The 19,613-nt window shown below is 33.0% G+C and overlaps 2 protein-coding genes across 2 annotated transcripts; one reads left to right on the forward strand and one right to left on the reverse strand.

The window, feature by feature from the left end:
- Positions 1-385: 385 nt before the first annotated feature.
- On the forward strand, positions 386-2,173 carry E0L32_011939 (uncharacterized protein; the record flags this gene model as incomplete). The annotated part of the gene is made up of 3 exons (XM_031134723.1): positions 386-534; positions 613-1,410; positions 1,474-2,173. The coding sequence occupies 3 exons, from the start codon at positions 386-388 to the stop codon at positions 2,171-2,173; spliced, it is 1,647 nt and encodes a 548-aa protein (XP_030999703.1).
- A 485-nt stretch (positions 2,174-2,658) lies between these two features.
- Positions 2,659-3,912, reverse strand: E0L32_011940 (uncharacterized protein; the record flags this gene model as incomplete). The annotated part of the gene is made up of 1 exon (XM_031134725.1): positions 2,659-3,912. One exon carries the CDS (start codon positions 3,910-3,912, stop codon positions 2,659-2,661), a length of 1,254 nt encoding a protein of 417 aa, XP_030999704.1.
- Positions 3,913-19,613: the final 15,701 nt, after the last annotated feature.

Below are 19,613 nucleotides of genomic sequence, written 5' to 3' on the forward strand. Positions count from 1 at the left end.
CGGGGCCCTAAGGGTAAACATGATGGGCAAGCCTTCAGACTTTCCAGTGATGGTCGGGTGGAGTCGTGCACTCTGTGAAATCTGCATCAGGGACGACATGTCAGGCCACTGACACAATCCCGGTTCAGTCGAAGTCGGTGTGAGCGTTGGTTGGGTTGTCCCCTATTAGTCTCGAATGCAAGATTGATCTCGTTAGACCCGGACTGTGTAAATCTTCTCTTCCCCAACCCCGACCTGGGTGGCGTCTCATTCCATCACACACCTTCTCTTTCGACACCTTCATGCCTCGCATAATACCACGTAAAGAATCGTTGCAAAGTAAAGCAAGTCTCGGTCAAAGATGACTGGGCTACGCACAGTCGTGGCGATGATCTTCCTCGCCATCATGGTTACCTCGGCTTCGGCGTCGACCTGTGCTCCATATCCAATTCCTCTGAGGATTGGCAACATCTCGTTGCCAAACAACCAGATAGCGAGAGGCGTTGAGCTATCAATCGGAGAACCCCCTCAGAAAGCTGCTTTTCTACCTCTGTGGTAAGCCTTTTATGCTTTGACCTCATTCCTCATTGTTGACGATCCATGTCGACTCATTGTTATGTAAACTCTTCGTAGGCCGCTAAACAACACACTGCTGTATGGCACCAACGGTCACTGCCAGGCCGGCGTCCCGAATCCAGGCCCTTGGACCGATGACGGCTGCACCACATTTAGAGGAGGTGCATACGATTTTCTTGCTTCCAAAACGAGGAAGCAGGCTGTTTCTGACGCCTTTGCCGACGACAAGAATGGTGACGGCTTTATTGGTAGTCCGGCGTACCCAGAAGTCACCAAGATTTCCGACGGTCTCCGGCTGACTAGCAACGTCACGCTGGAGGACTTCCCTCTCGAGATCGCCTTGAACGACTGGGGCTCTCAGGCGTACTTGCCGATGATGGGCCTCGGACTAGGTCTCGACTCGACATTGTTGAAAACCCTCAAGTCGTCCAACCGAATCTTGTCTCGCTCGTGGGGCTTCTTTTGGGGCAGGAGCACGCCCGGACTCCCGGCGTCGAGGCAACTCGACGGCAGCCTCGTCTTGGGTGGGTATGATCGCGCAAAGGTGTCGGGCCAAGGCTTCACGCAGTCGCTCGTCGCCCCGGGCTCGGTGTCTCAGTGCCCGTCGCAGATGGTCGTCACCATATCCGATATCGTGCTCAACTTTTCCAACGGCACGAACCGGAGCATTTTCCCTTCCTCGAGCTCCAGCGCCATGGCTACGTGCCTCACGCCCAGTCTGCCGGCCCTCATTCGGCTGCCGCTCGACCCATACTTTAACAACATGATGCAGCTGACAAAGGAGTCGATCTTCCGGATGGATAGGTCTACTGGGATATACTTTTGGAACATGCGTTACAGGGCGGACCATGTCCCGTGAGCTATGACCTGAACACTCTGCCGTCATCGATCCAACTGCTAATATCATGAACATTCAAGGTACGACGGCGACCTCACCATCTCCCTCCAGTCAGGCCTTTCCGTCCGCATTCCGAATGAGCAGCTCGTCCTCCCACACACTGAGATTGATCAGACCACCGGCGAGGTGCTCGTCAACACGACCGGCCCAGATCTCGTCATCGACTCTCTGCAAGCCGAAGAGGCCAGCAAGTTTGCCCATCTAGGTTGGCAGTTCTTCTCGTCGGCGTACCTTATGGTCAACCAGGACGCAAACCAGTTCACCCTGTGGAAGGCCAACCCCACCGCACTCGAGGACCTAGTCGCGGTGGGTACAGCCGCAGAGGAGATAAGGACATGGTGTGCAAAGGATGCGCAAAGCTCGGGCGGGGGAGGCAATCAGCCAGAGACAAACGGCAGGGGCTCTGGGCCAAACGTGAGTTCGTCCGGGTCTTTGTCCAAGGGAGCAATAGCCGGCATCGCAGTCAGCGTCTTGATCACCTGTTGCGTTGGTACCGTCCTGGGGGTCTGGTTATTCAAGCGACGGAAGTCTTCTGGAGTAGAAGCGGATGTCCATCCCGCAGAAGAAAAAGGGCAAGCGGTTCCGGCTGACGGCTTGTCCAATAGTGTAATGTATTATCAGGGGAAGAGCGAGTTGCAGGGCGAAGATGTCCACTACCAACATTTGCCAAATTACGGGAACGAGCCAGGCACCACGGCGAAGTATGAGTTGCCTGGTTGAAGGAGATAATGTATATAGCATGTTGGTTATGCAACAGATAGCCAAGAGGAATCATTAATCTGTTGACAATGTGCGGAAATAGGCCTTGTAGAGATACCCTCTAGGCGTATAGATCTACCTGTCTGAGCTGGATACTTATTGTAATCCGACAGCTTAGTGCATGATAGCAATATCTGGAGTATGTCTGAAATCCCGTTTGGAAGTGTTCATATCTGACGTTGCCATTATTTGAAGCTTTTTAATCGATGTCTCTAGTAAACAAATCTCATCTATGCCTGTGTCTGTTCTACCTACTCACGTGAAGCAGAGAGTATTAGTCGGAGAGTCTCGAATCCACAATACCTATGTCTGGGCAGAAAAAAAAATGACCAAAATACTGCATAGGGTATGTGTAAAGGCCATAAAAGATCAAAGAAACCCAAGAACGCCACCAAAATGTAATCGACAGGCTTTTTTCGTATCCCAACGCCCATCCATATAATAATCTAGTCAAACTTGATACCGTTGCGGACATTGGTGTCGATAAAGCCACCCTTGTAGCTACCCCTCTTCTTCTTGTTCTTCTCCTTGGTGAAACCCTTGCCGCGAGTGACGATCAGGTCCTCGTGCGCCTTCTGGCCCCACCCGTGGGCATTGTCTTCGAAGGCATTAGAGGACAGCCGGGGGTCGACATGGATGTCCCTCCGGATGCGCGAGAACGGCTCGTTCTGCTGCCTGGGCTCTTTCGCCGCCTTGCCACGGTTGTTGGTCTTGGTCGGGTCTGGGGGCAAGGGGGCAAAGGTAGAGACGGGGAACGTCTCGGGCGAAGTCTTGCCCAGAGTGGCCGAGCTTTCCGAGCCGTTCTTAAGGGGCGACTTGGCACGACTGGCCTTGGACTTGGACTTCTTCGACTCGTCCTCCGACTCGGAAGACTCGCTGTCACTTGAGTCCGAGGAGCTGGAACCGGAGTCGGAGTCGGAGCCGGACTCGGGGAGAGGGACATTGGCAGCCTTCTCGGCTTCAGCGTCCGAATCCGAGTCAGAGTCGGAATCAGAGTCCGAGTCCGAATCAGAAGACTCAGAGCTTGAGTCTGAGCTGGAGTCGGAGTCGTCCTCGGACTCAGAGTCTGCGGTAACCTTCTGCTTCTTGTTCTGGGGGCGCTCGTCCTCGGAGCTGGACGAGCTCGACTCATCAGAGCTGTCAGAGTCTGACGACTCGTCCGAGGACGACTCGCTGTCAGACTGAGCCTTGCGCTTCAATGGGTTGGCGGCGGCGGCGTCCTTGGCAGCCTTGGCCGACTTAGCAGGCTTCTCATCATCGCTATCGGATTCGCTGGAGCTCTCGCCGGAGCTCTCACTGCTGCTGGAAGACTCGGAGCTCGACTCGTCGGCGGCCGCTGCGTCCTTCATGTCCACATCGCCACCCTCGTCTTCGCTGTCGCTCGAATCGCTCGAGTCGCTGCTGGAGCTGACCTTGGTCACGCCCTTGATCTTGCTGGCCTTGCCCTCCGAGTCCTTGAGGCTGGTTTCCCACGTTTGAAAGACGCTGACGAGGGAGTGAGAGTGGCCCTTGCCGGCCTTCTTCTCAGCCTCTGCATCCTGCCAGCCGTTGCGGGCCCTTTCTTGCTTGAACTTCTCATGGGCCTTATCAAAGGAGTGATCCGAAAGGAAGTTCTCGACGAGGTCGAGTAGCTGTGCAGGGGGGCTGCCGGCAGAGGCCTTGGGCGCCTTTGGCTTCTCGTTCTTCTTGACCTTGGCCATGCTGTCTGGCTCGGAGATTGTTGGAGGTGCGGGAGCGGTCGTGTGGGAGGATGTTTTGTTGGAAAATAACCAGGCCGGGGCTGGCATGGGCGACGTTATGCAAGCAGCTCGAAAGGAGGAAATTGCTATCTGGGAACCGAAGTCATGGGGAAGCAACGACGGGAGGTTTGAGCTATGATTTGGGCTCTTGATGGAAGGACTGGGGTTTTTTTTTTCCACCGCCCAGAAAAAAAAAATGGCAGAAAGGCAAAGGTGCCCCTCGGTTTTAGCGCAGGTGGCACGAGCCATGCCATGCCCAGTGCCTGACTTGGGCGGATTGACCAATGAGGGGTGCTGAAATCCCGTGGGCTAGTGGGTTAGTGGGTTAGGTGAGTTCAGTTCCTCGAAGTCGTGACACGATCCACAACTTAGGTAGGCTCGTAGGTAATTATGTCAGAAGGGGCTGGTCCACTAAGGACAACCCCAGGGCAAATTTAGTATGTAGAGCTGTCTCTGCCCAACCACACCGCCCTTTAGGGCCACCCCTAAGGGCCGGCGGCCCCCCTAGCGGCCTTCCCCCTTATCTCCCTTAGAATTAGACACCTTAATAAATAGAATTTGATTAATCTGATCCTTAATTGATAGTTATAAGCCTGGTTAATATCTGATTAAGTAGATTAGAGTAGGCCTATCTACCTAGAGTAACTATTACTAGAGGGACTGCCTGCAATGCGGACTTTTATGTAGCTAAAAGAGAGGGCGGTCTAGAAGGGCAGAAAAACGCCACTATTTTCCTACCGGAAATCACGTCCTAGGCCTAAAAAAAACAACCTATACCCCTACTACCACTATATCTACTAAGTAAAAAGGTATATATTATAGCTATAATTTTAATTCTATAGAGCCTGGAATACTATTATTTAAAAGTGTATTAAATTCTCTACTAGATGATGGTATTATATAGTGATTTAGAAGTGCTTTTTACTATATAGAGATTAATCTAAGGTTAGATCTAAGATATAACTACTAATATTCTAATATATAGATAGTCTTCTTTAACCTATAGGTATAGTAATAGACCTTTTTATAAATAAAGCTATTAATATAGCTATATATAATATAGAAATAATAATAGATCTAGATCTATCTATAGCTAGTAATAAGACTAGTCTTATTATAGGCAGCTCTCTAGTTGATATTCCTATACTACTAGAGGCTAGTAATACTATAGGCAATCTTCTAGCTAATATTCCTATACTACTAAAGGCTAGTAATACTATAGATAGCACTCTAGGTATTATTTCTATACCTATAAATAATATTAATCCTATAGATAATCCTCTAGCTAGTATTTCTATATTAGTAGAGGGCAGTTATATACCTCTACTATTTTATAAAGTTTATTAAGTTTATTATACTTATAGACTAGTACCTAATCTTATAATAAGCTGAACTATAAACTTTAATAATATTATAGACTATAGTCTAGCTAATAAATATTCTTAAGATATATATATTATAGTTAGTTATAAGTTTATATAAAATATTCTTAAATATTATAATCTAAAGGCTAATAGTCTTTCTAACTTTAATAACCTCTATATATTATTAAGATATAAATCTATCTATAAAAGCCTGGTACCTATTATAAAGCTATATATCTAAAAGTTCTATTAGAATATTTCTAATACAATCTATATCTAGTAGACTAGATATATAATAATCCTTATACTACCTATAGCTCTAGAGCTTGAAATCTCTTATATAAAAATACTTATAACTAGTAATATACCTCTATAGGAGGTAATATACTAGCTAGATAGTATATTTAAACTATAAATTAAGAAGTTGCTAGATATAGATAATACTTCTATATCCTCTACTACCCTCTAAACTTTTATAGAGCTAGAGTAGCTAGTTAGAGCAACCTACTTTATCTATCCTTCTCTTATATATATAATTATAAAGCACTATAGACTAGATAAGAATAATAGGATTTCTAGCTTACTAGAGGACCTAATAGCTATATATTTTTATAATAATAATAATAAAGATAGCTATTTATAGGTACTATATTAATATATAATAAATATAGTTTATATATATAAAGTTATTTAACTTAGGTAAGACAATCTAGTATTATCTATATCTTCTTATTATAAAAGATATCACCCTATAACTATTTAATAAGAGGGCCTAGTAGTTGCTAGTAGGAATAAACTTATATAATACTCTTAGCTATAGAGGTTAATATAAGACCTATAGAAGAATAAATAGGCTCTATAGGTAGTAATACTAAACTACTTACTATAGCCTATCTAGAAGACCCTAATATAACTCTTATCCTTACTACTATAAAAATCTAGCTTTATATTAATTAATATATATTCTAAAGAAGAACCTACTAATATAAACCCTACTCTAGCCTCTCTTAACCTCTTAGCTATTAACTAATATAACCTCTTATATATACTATAAGAAGGAGAAGATAGCTATAGAACTATATTATTAGACTATCTTATAGCTTAATTCTAATATCTCTATAAAGATAGAGATCTAGAAAAGAATATTATAAAGCTAATAGCTATTATTTTATCTAATAGTAGACCAGTATATATTATCTACTTAATCTATAAAGCCTATATACTTACTATTTATAGATTAGAGATAAAGTTATATACTACTATTTAATAGATATCTATATATATAACTATAGCTTATATATTAAAGCTAGACTACTCTAGCTCTACTTTAACTTTATAGACAAACTATATATCTACTATAATAATAATATAGATATATTTAGAGGCTGTATATATAATAATAACTACTTAAAGAGAGCCTATACAAACTGCCACTTTAATAGAAATAGAACTAAGTACGACTACTATATAAAGAATTATATATAGACTGAGATAGAGGATGAACCTACTGTTATAGTAGATCTAGAATTACCTATCTAGCCTAAGTCCTCTATAGCTAAGCATAAGATATAGGGTAAGAGATTTATATAAGTTACTTCTGTCTCTATAGCTAGTAAGGCTATAACTATATTATATAAGTCTTCTATAAAGATGCCTATAAAGATCTAGTCTTCTATAAAAGCTAATAGGATAAAGAAGCTTGCTAAGACTCTTATAAGTAAGAAAGATAATAATATAGCTAAAAGTAATAATAGTAAGATCTTAAAGAAGATTATATCCTATAAGAAGGATAATAGCTAAGACCTAGATTATTATAGGTACTATAAGAGACTTTATACTAATAATATCTTAGATAATAATATATCCTATTAAAAGCCTTATTATACCTATAGGCTAAATATAGATCTGTCTAATCTCTTTATCAGCCTATAGAAGATGGCTAGTCTATAGAGCTTTAGTAGTATGTAGAACTTCTTAGATATACAGAACTTCTCTAATATATAAAACTTCTCTAGTATGTAGAACTTCTCTAATACCTATAGCTTTAGAGGTATATATAGCTTTAGTAGCTAGTAAGATCTTAGAATTTAATAAATAGCTAGACTATAAGTATTCTAAGAACTATAGAGCTATAGTAGTATAGAAATAGGCTAGATAATAGGTTATAGCTATATATAGTCATCTGGTAACCATAGTATAGATAAGATAGTACTAATCTAACTCTATCTACAGGTCTAGAAGATATCATCTTTAAAGCTATAGAATTAGATAGATATAACCTATAGCCTCCTCTCTATACTTAAGAAGTGGATTTAATAGCTATAAGGCGGCTCTTTATATAGTATATAGATATAGGAAGAGATAGAGGATGATTAGTATTAAGAATAAAGATACCTCTATAGATAGATAGGATTGCTTTTTATAATAGACTTTAGAGGTCCCTATAGATAAATAGAATTACTCTCTATATTATAATAGACTTTAGATATTTTATAGTGCTTTCTACTATCTTTATTAATATAATAAGTTTAGAGGTTATATTAGATATTAAATTAAAGGGATTTTATTACTCTATAAGAGTACTTCTAGGTATACTATATTAAAAAGCTTCTCTATCTTTAATATAGGAGGTAGTATAAAAAGACAATATATATTAGTGACTCTTAACATCACTATATAGAACTAGCTATAAGAGAACACCTAGTAGTATAGGTCTACCTTAATAGTCTTAAAGAACTGGCCCTATATCTTATTTATAGTTATAGTAAAGTAGAGACATACTAAAAACTACTGTCTGATAATCTTTATACTAAAGTTATAAGAAGATATATTCAGCTTAATCTATAGGATTAGATATAACTGTCCTATAAAAGACCTACTAAGAATACATCTCTAGATTATACTATAGCCTAGCTAAGTAACTACTAGCTATATACTATTATAGAGGCCCTTCTATAGAAAGAGGTTATATAGAAGAATAATAAGCATACTAACCTTAAGCTTAAGACAGGCTAGAGGTATTAATATAAAGTCTAGTGACTATAAGAAGTCCTCTAAAAATTATAGTATAGGGTTATTAGTATTATTAGATAAGAGATCTATAGAGTTAGCTGATAGGTATATCTTAGCTATACTAGAAAACCTCTTTAAAACGTCTCTATTAATCTCTACTACTATGATATTATATACTATAAGAATAGCTCTATCTTAGAATATATTAAAGTCGTCTAATATCTAGACAAGCAGGCTCTATAGATAGATCTTATCTACTAATATCCCTATAGAGATGCTATATCCTATAATAGATAGCAGTGCTACTAGACTATAGTTAGTGTTATTATAAGAGAGATCCTATAGTTATTAGATAAATATAATATTCTTAGGGCTAGTAGATCTTATATATATATTCTTAGTTAAGAAGAGCTTGTAGAAAGAGGGCTATAATATAGATATCTATAGATAAGCCTGTATTATCTATAGATAATTATTACTAAGAACTATAGGTAAGATCTATATAAAATTATTACTAAAGATAATAGGCTTATTACTAAAGAGAGCTATAGACTTATAGATATCCTATAAGATATAATCTATAGCCTTAAAGTAGTACTTATACTATATAGAGATCTTATCCTAAATAACTAGTAATATATATAGTAGTAGTGTGATAAGGTCGGTATTCTTCCTTATATTATAAGTAGACTTCTCTATAATCTTAATAGGTATCTTAAAGTAGGAGTATATAATATAGCTGCTATCTAATAGTAGGGCGGTAATTCTAGAGGATATAATATAGAGGACCATCTTACCTATAGCTTAGTAGTAGGTATAAAGGCTATAGTATAGAAATATCTTATCTATACTGTTAGAGCTTTAAATAAAAAAATATATATTAGAAGGGCGCTGCTATAGTATAGAGGTGATCTTATTAAAGCAGCTATATTAATAGCTATTAAACTAGTAGATAACCTTATCTATAACAACCTACTAGGCTATAGAGTTGTATATAAGCTTATAGTTAATAAGAATGTTACTATTAGATAGATTCTAGTTATAGATATTTATAGGAAGGTCATACACCTATAGATTCTTACCTGTATTATAAAGGGCCTGACTGATTAGATAGAGCCTATAGTTTAAGTAAGGCTCTAGAAGATCTACAGACTGGAAAAGATATAACTACTTAATATAGCACTATAGATTATTATAAAAAGAGATCTTAAAATATAGCTAGATATCACTAAGGTTAGATATCTCTTTAGTAATAAGTATTATAATAAATAGAGACTATAGGGCTGACTCTAACTACTATATAACAGCCTTCTTAAAGCAGGATATCTAGTAAGAGTTATTATCTAATAGGTATAATATAAGGCAGACCTCTCTAAAAGTAGACTTCTTAGAACTATTAATAATATAGATATCTTAAAAAGATATAGCACTAGGTATATTAATAAGAAGAAGGTATAGAAAATAGACCTCTTCTACTACTAGTAGTATATATTATATATAGCTAATAGTATCACTCTTCTGCTATAGCTACTAGTACTTTATCCTGCTTTTCTATATATATTTATACAGGAAATCAGTATAAAGTATGTTATAGCCAGACTTATATTACTTATTATATATAAACCAGCCTATTAAGAGGGTTATATAAGCCTCTATATATAATATAAGCTTCTCTATACTAATATCCTTATTAAATATAATACCCTACTTATCCTTAAGATAGACAGGCAGGATGACTATAGTAGGCAGCTTATAGTAGGTATAGAACTTAAAGAGATGTACTATAGCCTCTATAGGGCTGATATAATAGGTCTATAAGAACTGCTTAATCTTATCTTCTCTATTCACACCTATAATATATACTATAGTCTGATTGGTACTCTTATATATATACTTATAGATGTACTTAATAGCCTTAATAGAGCTGTAAATCTCTATATTAATATAGGCCCTATACTTTCTAGTTAGATATAGATTATAAGAGATAATATATTAGTTATTAAGATAGACCTTTATACTATTAACCTTCTATATAATTATTATATTATTATTATATTATTAATAGAGAGGATAACTATTATTAAAGATAGTAGTCTTATCTATAAAGTACTTAGAGAAGCGTTTTAAACAGGCTGAAGACTGGCTTAGTATAGGGGACCTTATATAAGAAGAGCCAGGATTTTCTATACTATAAGAGCTGTAGATCATCTATATACCTACTGCTATATATAGAATACTATTAGAGTCCTTCTGTCAGGGCACAATAGGGAGGACTTATGAGGGGCACAATAGAAGGGGCTGGAGGGTGGCCTAAGGGAGCAGTCGCCGGTAGGGGAGCCCTCTGATAGCGCAGAAGCAGAGGAGACGCGCTAAAGGCGAAGAGTCTGCGCTGCGAGGTCCCCGGCCCATCATATGACGGCTAGGGTTAGGTCTAGGAGGAAGGGTATAAAATAGAAGTAGGAAAATAGAAATTTAGAAGAAGGAGGGTAGAGTTTAGTTGTCCTCTAATATCATTACTTGTTCGGTACGCCTACACCGCGCCTTCACTGCTAATACTTATCACCCTGTCCACCTTATCGACACTCCTGACACCTTCTTAGATATAGAGATCTCTATATATATAATATAATCAATCTATATAGGACTATTTCTATAGTATAGGGTGTTATCTATAGAGAGGAAAAGAAGGATATGCTTATATAAGAGGCTATATTTCTAGTACTCTATAGTTTAGATAATCTTTATATACTTTCTAAAAAGGCTGCTATAAAGCTTCTTAATAAGTTTAGTACTCTTTATCTTAAATATACAATCTATAATATTAGGGCGGTCTAATATAGTCTGGTCTATAAGAAGCTTATAGTCTATTTCAGGCTAGCTAGGGTTTATAATAATTATAATAAAGAGTATAGGGGCGCTATAGATATATAGGATTATTATTAAGTTCTAATAGCACTACTAGATAAAGCACTGCCTCCTAATATAGGTTGCTAGTAGGATCTTCTATATACTAATATTATAGAGATCTCTATTATTTATTATAATAAGATCTTATATACTATAGTATAGCTCTATCTATAGCTTTATCTAGTTATAATATATAAAGTTAAGCTTATACTAGTTGATTACTATATAGAGGTCTACTAGTAACTATTAGAATAGATAACTATATATAAAAGGCACTAGCTTAATATCTATATATAGATATAGATAGTATTATATAAACTATTAGAACTATATATCTCTAGAGGTATTAGAATCACTGTCTATATATAGTAGAATATATCTATAGTAGCTAAGATCCCTATAAGAAAATATTAGAGGATATATAAGCAGTAGATACATACTATTATAGATAGAGATAATATAAAGATAATCCTATCTATCTATAAACCACTCTATAAGAACTACTTCTCTAAAGAGGTTACTTTATATCTTATAAGGTATAATCACTACCATCTTACTTACTATAGAGAGGTTCTACTGCTAGATATCTACACCCTCCTCTAAATATAGCTAGAGCTATAGGTTTAGTATTATATATACTATTTTAGTAGTATTATCTATCTACTTCTTAGCTATAAGATAGAGAATAATAAAAGAGTTATTCTTATATAGATATTAGTCAAGCTCTATAAGTATTAATAGATCCAGCCTCTTATTTATTGCTAGGCAGTGGTCTATTGACATCTTAAGGTTATAAAAGTAGAGCTATATATACTATAGAATATATTATAGTACTAGATTAAGACGGCCACTATAGTAATATAGAACTCTCTAGATCATAAAGATCCTTAGGCTATTATAGCTCTTACTATAGACTATAGAAGGATTACTAGCAGTATATTAGATATTATTATATTTAACTGATATAAAAGTAAAATAGTTATTAAACTATTAAATATCTTTATAGAAGGCCTTATAATACTTATTAGTATCTATTAAAAGATAATATAGAAGAGGTGGTATAGATGCTAGAGGTTCTAATACAATCTTCTTACTCTAATAGTATATACTATAGATTAGGTTGCTAACTATAGAAGACTAAAGTGAAATAGTAAATTATATTAGTAGATAGCTAGAAATATAGAGAGGAGAGTATCTTTAAGTGCTCTATAGATTAGTATAGTATATTATAGAACTAGTAGGACTTAATTATTAGTCCTAGATCTATATAGTCTACTCTTAATATCCTACTATATAATATCTATCTATATAGTATATCGGCCTCTAGGATATTATTTAGTAGTAGAGTCTATATAGATATCTATATCTATTATATCTAATATATAATATAAGTGTTGCTACTAATCTCTTATAGCAGATTATAGGTATATATACTACTGATTCTTATACAGTCAGTATAGATTTAGTAATAGTTATTATTATAATAGGTATAAAAGAAAGAGGAAGGATAGCTATATCTACATCTAGTATAGAAGATAAAGAGAGAAGGAGCTAGCTAGTAAGATATCTCTATATAGAAGAACATATTAGATATATAGAAAAGGGCTATATAGGCTTATAAGCCATATAAAAGACTGTTAGATATATAGAATAGCTATATAAAAGGGGTTAGATCCCTACTAATAGCTATATATCTTATAATATTAGTATATAGGGTTGTTTATATAGTAAGCAAGATGATTCTAAACAGGCTGTTAAGGAAATGGCCTCTGTGCTAGTAGATTTAGGTGGTGATGCGCTAGTAAAACAACTGTAAAAAAAGAGCGCAATTTAAAGTCGTTTTCTGGTTATTATAAGATAAGATTTAAACTATAGAGTTATAGATTTCTATAGCTAACTTTAGTAAGAAGTAGCTAGAACTCTCTAGAATATAATAATAATCTAATTAATCTTCTACTTAAGCTAGAGTATTACTTAATTAACCTTCTTAATTATTTAACTATAATATTATAGTTAAGAAGGATTTAGATAATAACTAGATAGTAATTCTTATTAATAAAGTAGATTGAAATATATAATATTTATATATCTATCTTAAAGTTATAGATAATAAAATCTAGAAATATATTAATTTAAATAGAGATTAGACTCTAGAGTCTTTTAGAGATTATCTAAGACCTCCTTCTATTCTCTTAATAATACTCTAAGAGGAATAACTAGTAATAGTATATCTAGAGTTTAGGATAAGAAAGAACTTCTTTAATATAGAGTTAGATAAATAAAAGGTTCTAAATATAATATATAAGAAGAAGAAAAAAAAGCTAATTAAGATAAATAAGCTTATCTATTAAATAGTTAAGTAGTATATAGCTCTATTTAATAAGTTATTAGAAGAATAATAATAAGTAATTATATAGATCTTTAATAAGATAAGAGTAATTAGATAATTACTAAGAGTTAGATTGATATAGGTAAGACTAATAATATTAAAGAAATATCTTAAGTTATTAGGCTTTAAAGTAAGAGTATAAACTTAAGCTTAATATTAATAAGCTAGATAACTATCTAGATCTATTAGTCTATTAATATAGATTAAATAGTAGGAATAAGCCCTATAATATACTAAGGATATTAATATTAATAATATTTAAGATAACTAACCTATAGAGAACTTTCTTATTATTATTAATAATATTAATAAAGTTAGTAATATCTTTATCTAGATCTATATAAATACTCTTAATTAAAAAGAATTGATTTTAAATAGCTATATACTTCCTTACTAACTTTAATAATAGCTTATAGTAATAATAATAATTAAGAGATTAGCTAAGAGATTATTTAATATAGTAATAGAACCTATCTAAAGATTAATAGAGTAACTAACACTTTAAGATAAGACTTCTAATAGTAAGAGATCTACCTATCTTTATAGAATAAAGTATAATAAGAATTAGTATTAGATCCTCTATCTAGAGAAGAAGCTAACCTATATATTACTCTTTATCTAAAGAAAGTTAGAAAGAGTGTTATAGAAGATTATAGAGATAGATTAGCTATAGAAGTAATATTAGAACTTAATTAAAGTGATTAAGAAGTTGTTAGTAAAGCTATTATTAGCTAATTAGAGGTTTAATAAGGCTAGATAAATTAGAAGTGCCTATATCTAGATTATTTTAGTTAAAAAGGCCTTTTAGAGAGTCTTCTTAAATATTATAATAAGCTTCTTTATTACTATAGTATACCTATTAAAGGATAACTTTATTTATAATACTAATATTACCTATTATATTATTAACTTAAAGAAGAAGCTTATTAAGAGTATATTAGAATAGGTTTACTTAGATTAGCCTTCTAGGTATATATATAGGCCTATTAGCTTGAAAAATTTGTTGAAATACCATACTTATTAGTTTAGCAATAAGATTTAGTAGAGAAGAAATAACAACACTCTTTTTATAAAGAAGCACATTTAATTAAAATAAGCTATAATATCTTAAACTCTAATTAGAGTTTAATCTTTATAATATAACCACTTTTAGAACTCTAGGAGAATCTAGGTAGTGTTGTAGTTATTAATAGTCTATCTAGGTTTGCTCTTTTTACTGATAATAAGAGTGGGATTTTAGTATATATCTTAGAATTCTAATCCCTATAGATTGCTTAATGATAATAAGTAGCTATTATAATTAATACTAGATATAATTATAATAGATAATTATAAATAGAGGCTGTATGCCTATAATAACTAATAATATTAATATTAGTTATATAATATATTATTATACTACTAGAAAATAAAGACTACTCTAATTAAAGTAGAGAATAATTAATAGTATTTATATCTTACTAAAAAGTAGAAGTTCTTAGAAATAGAAAGAAGTAGGAGGTTAGAAAGACCCTAAAAAAGAGGTTAATCTAATAAGTAAGAGGTTTATAGTAACTTCTATTAATTCTTCTATACTATTATATAGACTGATATAAGCTAGAGAAACTTAATTAAGTAGACCCTGACTATATTAAACTGTAAAGAAGAAAATAGAGCTAGGACTTTAAAGTTATCTCTACTAGAGGTAGACTTGCTATTAGTGTCATAAAATCAACTGTTATTACTGCAGGACGCTGCCTTAAAGGCGGTTAGCATGATAAGATAGGCAGAATCCAGGACCTATACTAGATCATAACAGATCACACTGTGATCTAGGTATAGATCACTATCAGACTTACTAAGGATCACTCTATGATCTAGCATGAGCCCCATCCTATATATATAGATGTATATCTACCTTTAGATACCTACCCTAGATAGCTCTTTAGTATTTAAAGTATCTTATTTAATAAAGCACCTTTAAGTAAAGCTATCTTAGCTATAATTAAGACAACTATTATTACTTAGTAGTACCTATTACTTACTGCTTATATAAACCTATATACCTCTAGTTTTATAAAGTAGTCTTATCTCTTAGGATTAAGGATTGTTATATATTGAATACTCTTATTTAGTTAGTAGACTATATCCTAAGTAATACTTATAGAAACTATATTAGGATCTTAATTTACTAATAACACACCCTTATTTATAATAGAATAAGCTGGTGCTAAAATCTAATGACTCTCTGCTTTAGTATAAGTCTTATAGGCAGGAGGTACCTAGAGTGTGAAGTATGAAGCTCTGCTAATATATAGAGGAAGTAAGAAAGATCTCTAAGAATTTCTTATTTAATATAGAGGATATCTTATAAAGTATAAACCTAACTTCTTATATCTAGATGATTAGATACTCTTTATAACAACTTAGCTTAAAGGAGAAGCCCTTATCTAGTTTAAACCTATATAGAGGAACTACTTAGAATATCTAAAGAATAATAGAGATCCTAAGGCTTAAGCTATCTTTATAGGAGGCTTTACTATATTTAAGAAAGCTATTAAGATAGCTTTTAGAGATTTAGATAAGAAATAAATAGTAGAATAATAGCTAATAGCACTCTAATAAATAGGATCTATATCTAGCTATACTATTAAGTTTAGATAGGTTTTAAGTTCTCTTAAATAGAAAGATAAACCTCTAATAGTTATATTTTATACTAGACTAAAGGTAGAAGTTAAAGATGAACTTATAAAAATAGACTGACTTAAGGAATTTATATAGTATATTATAATTATAGTCTAGATTGATAACTAACTTTATAAGTAATAGATAGAATATAAGGGATAGTAATAGTAGGTGTATCATCTAAAGATCTCTAACTAAGGAAGAAAAGTAGTATAAGTAAAAGGCACTATAGCCTAGAGATCTATATAGTATGTAGGACCTATAGAACTTAATACTATAAAATGAAATGACAATAAGACCTGCTATAATTATAGTAAGAAGAGACACTTTACCTATAACTACTGATAGAAAAAGTAAGGGAAAGTATCTAAGCCTATATAATAAGTAAATATAGCTTAGAAGGCTAAATATAATAGTAAGTATTAGATGACATGCTATAATAATACTTATCTAGTATATATCTAAGATAAGAAGGCCTTAGGATGATTTCTAAAAGCTATAGGATAGCTAAGGGTTGTTGCTATAGGAAAAAGAGGGTTATCTAGGAAGGAATTACTTAGGCTAAAGGAATAGAATAATACCCTACTAGGAATAAATAGGATTAGATTTAGGGATAACTTAGATAAAGAACCTGAATTTATATAGGATAGAGATATATACTTAATAGCTATAGAAGATAATAATAAGTAGATATAGGTATAGCTTAAAGAAAAAGAAGACTAGGAGAAAAACCTATTTACTCCTCTACTAGAAAGTGATGATAAGAAATATAGATAAATAATAGCTACTTAATAATAACTAGCCCTAAGTAGAGAATAGATGGTTATTATACTTCTAGGAATAATTTCTTATTAAGTAGTAGTAGGAGGAAGAAGAGAGGTTGTATAAGATTAGAAGGATCTATAACTATATTATAAGGATAAATAATATAACTAGATTTTATAGTCTATATATATATTTAATAAATGCTTAAGATATCTAGTAAAGAAACTAAAGTACTAATTTATACCTAGGTGGTAGAAAGAATTCCTACTATATATATATTTAGAAGAAGACCTAAAGTATTAGAAGATTTTCTACTAAGATATAATAAAGGGGTATGCTGTCCTATAAATAAGACTTAATTACCTAATTGACTATATACTTAGATAGAGAATAATGATTAATTATACTATAGTAATATGTAAAATTTACTAACTTAGAAAACTAGAGTTATAGTATTAATAGTAGGAATTATAAGAAGAAGCTAGGAAAGAGTAAGTGTACCTCTAATATAGTTAGATATAGTAGTAGATATAGAGGGTAAGAGAAAGTACCTCTAACATCCTAATACTTACTTAGGGTGAGATATTTACTCTAGAGAAATAAGTGAAAATAAGATGATCTATATATATAGAGTATGTAAAGCAACCCTATAAAGAAGCTGCTGGCCAGTCTATGCTAAAAAATAATAAGTATTATTATTAGGGAGTTAAATAAATAGTAAAAAGATGAAGGATCTAAGAGTAACCTTTAATCTATTGCTCTTTATAGTGAAAATATAGCTTAGAGGATATAAGACTACTATACTAATAGATAGTAGAGCTTAGAAAAATTTTATATTATTATAAATAGTAAATAAACTTAATATATTATAGGCTTATAAGAAAGATCCTTATAAATTATATATAGTAGAAGGAAAACCAGTCTAATATAATAGAGGAATTATTAACTAAGAGATATTATAAATCTCTATTATAATTAACTCTAAGAAAATACTAATCATTTTAGATATTACTAATATAGTAGAATATAATATAATATTAGGACTACTATAGCTATAGAAATATAATCTTACTATTAATTAGTTTACTAGCTAGCTAATCTAGATAATAAGGTCTAATTAGAAATAATTAAAGAAGGACTTAGCCTCTACTGCTTCTTAGAGATAGGATGTATATAAGTTATAAACCTATAGAGTATTATTATACCTAAAGAAGGATATGCCTAAAGGGATTATAATAATACTAGAAGAATACTGCTAGTATAGCAAACTATTCTAGAAGGAATTAGAAATAGAACTACTATTATATTTATACTATAACTATAAGATACCTCTTAAACTAGGGATATAGCTAAAATTTTAGAAAATTTATAGACTAAACGAACTATAGCTAAGTAAGCTAAAGAAGTATCTTGAGGGGAACTTTAGAAAGAGATATATTTAACTATTATAATTATTAGTAGGATATCCTATCCTCTAGGTATCTAAGAAGAATAGTAAATAGAGAATGTATGTTGACTATCAATAACTTAATGATATTATAATTAAGAATAGGTATCTATTATTATTAATTACTAAATTCTATAATAGGTTATATAGCGCCAACTAGTTTACTGTACTAAACCTACTAGGTGCCTACAACCTTATATGTATTAAGAAGGGAGATAAGTGGAAAACAGCCTTTTATACCTATCTAGGATATTATAAGTATCTTATAATGCCCTTCAGCCTTATAAATATATCTGCCTTATTCTAAAATATAATTAATAATATATTATAGAAGTACCTAGACGACTTTATTATTATCTATCTTAATAATATCTTAATCTACTCTAAAACCCTAGAGTAGTATTAGAAGTATGTCTACTAGGTATTATAAGCTCTATAGGATGTGAATCTATTAGTCAATCTAGATAAGAGTCAGTTTTATATTTAGGAGGTGGTTTATCTTAGATATTTAATTAAATCTAGATAAGTCTAGATAGATCTGATAAAATTAGAGGTAGTTAAGGACTGGCTTATACTTATAAATATTAAAGAAGTGCAATCTTTTCTTAGATTTACTAATTACTACTGAAGGTATCTAAAAGGTTATAGAGGACTAATAATCCCTCTAACCAACCTTATAAAGAAGGATACTAAGTTTAAATAGATATTTAAATACTAAGCAGCCTTTAACTAGGTTAAAGAGAATATGCTTAAAGAACTAGTTATATAAATAGCTGACCTAGACTGACTATATAAATTAAAAACTGATGTATCTAACTATACTTTAGAAGGATAACTTAGACAGTATGATAATAATAGAAAGCTTTATTTAGTAGTATACTTCTTAAAGAAACTATATAGATTAGAACTTAATTATCAGATCTATAATAAGGAGCTTATAGTGATTATTAAGTGTTTTAAAGAGTGAAGACTATATCTAAGTAGTATATAACACCCTATTATAATATTTACTGACCATAAGAATCTAATATACTTTATAATATTAAAAGAACTTAATAAAAGATAGACATAATAGGCTGAATTCCTCTTAGAATTTAACTTTAAGATTATATAC

This window comes from Thyridium curvatum (assembly GCF_004353045.1).
Source record: "Thyridium curvatum strain D216 chromosome Unknown NODE_125_length_70029_cov_65.485989, whole genome shotgun sequence".
NCBI lineage: Eukaryota > Fungi > Ascomycota > Sordariomycetes > Thyridiales > Thyridiaceae > Thyridium > Thyridium curvatum.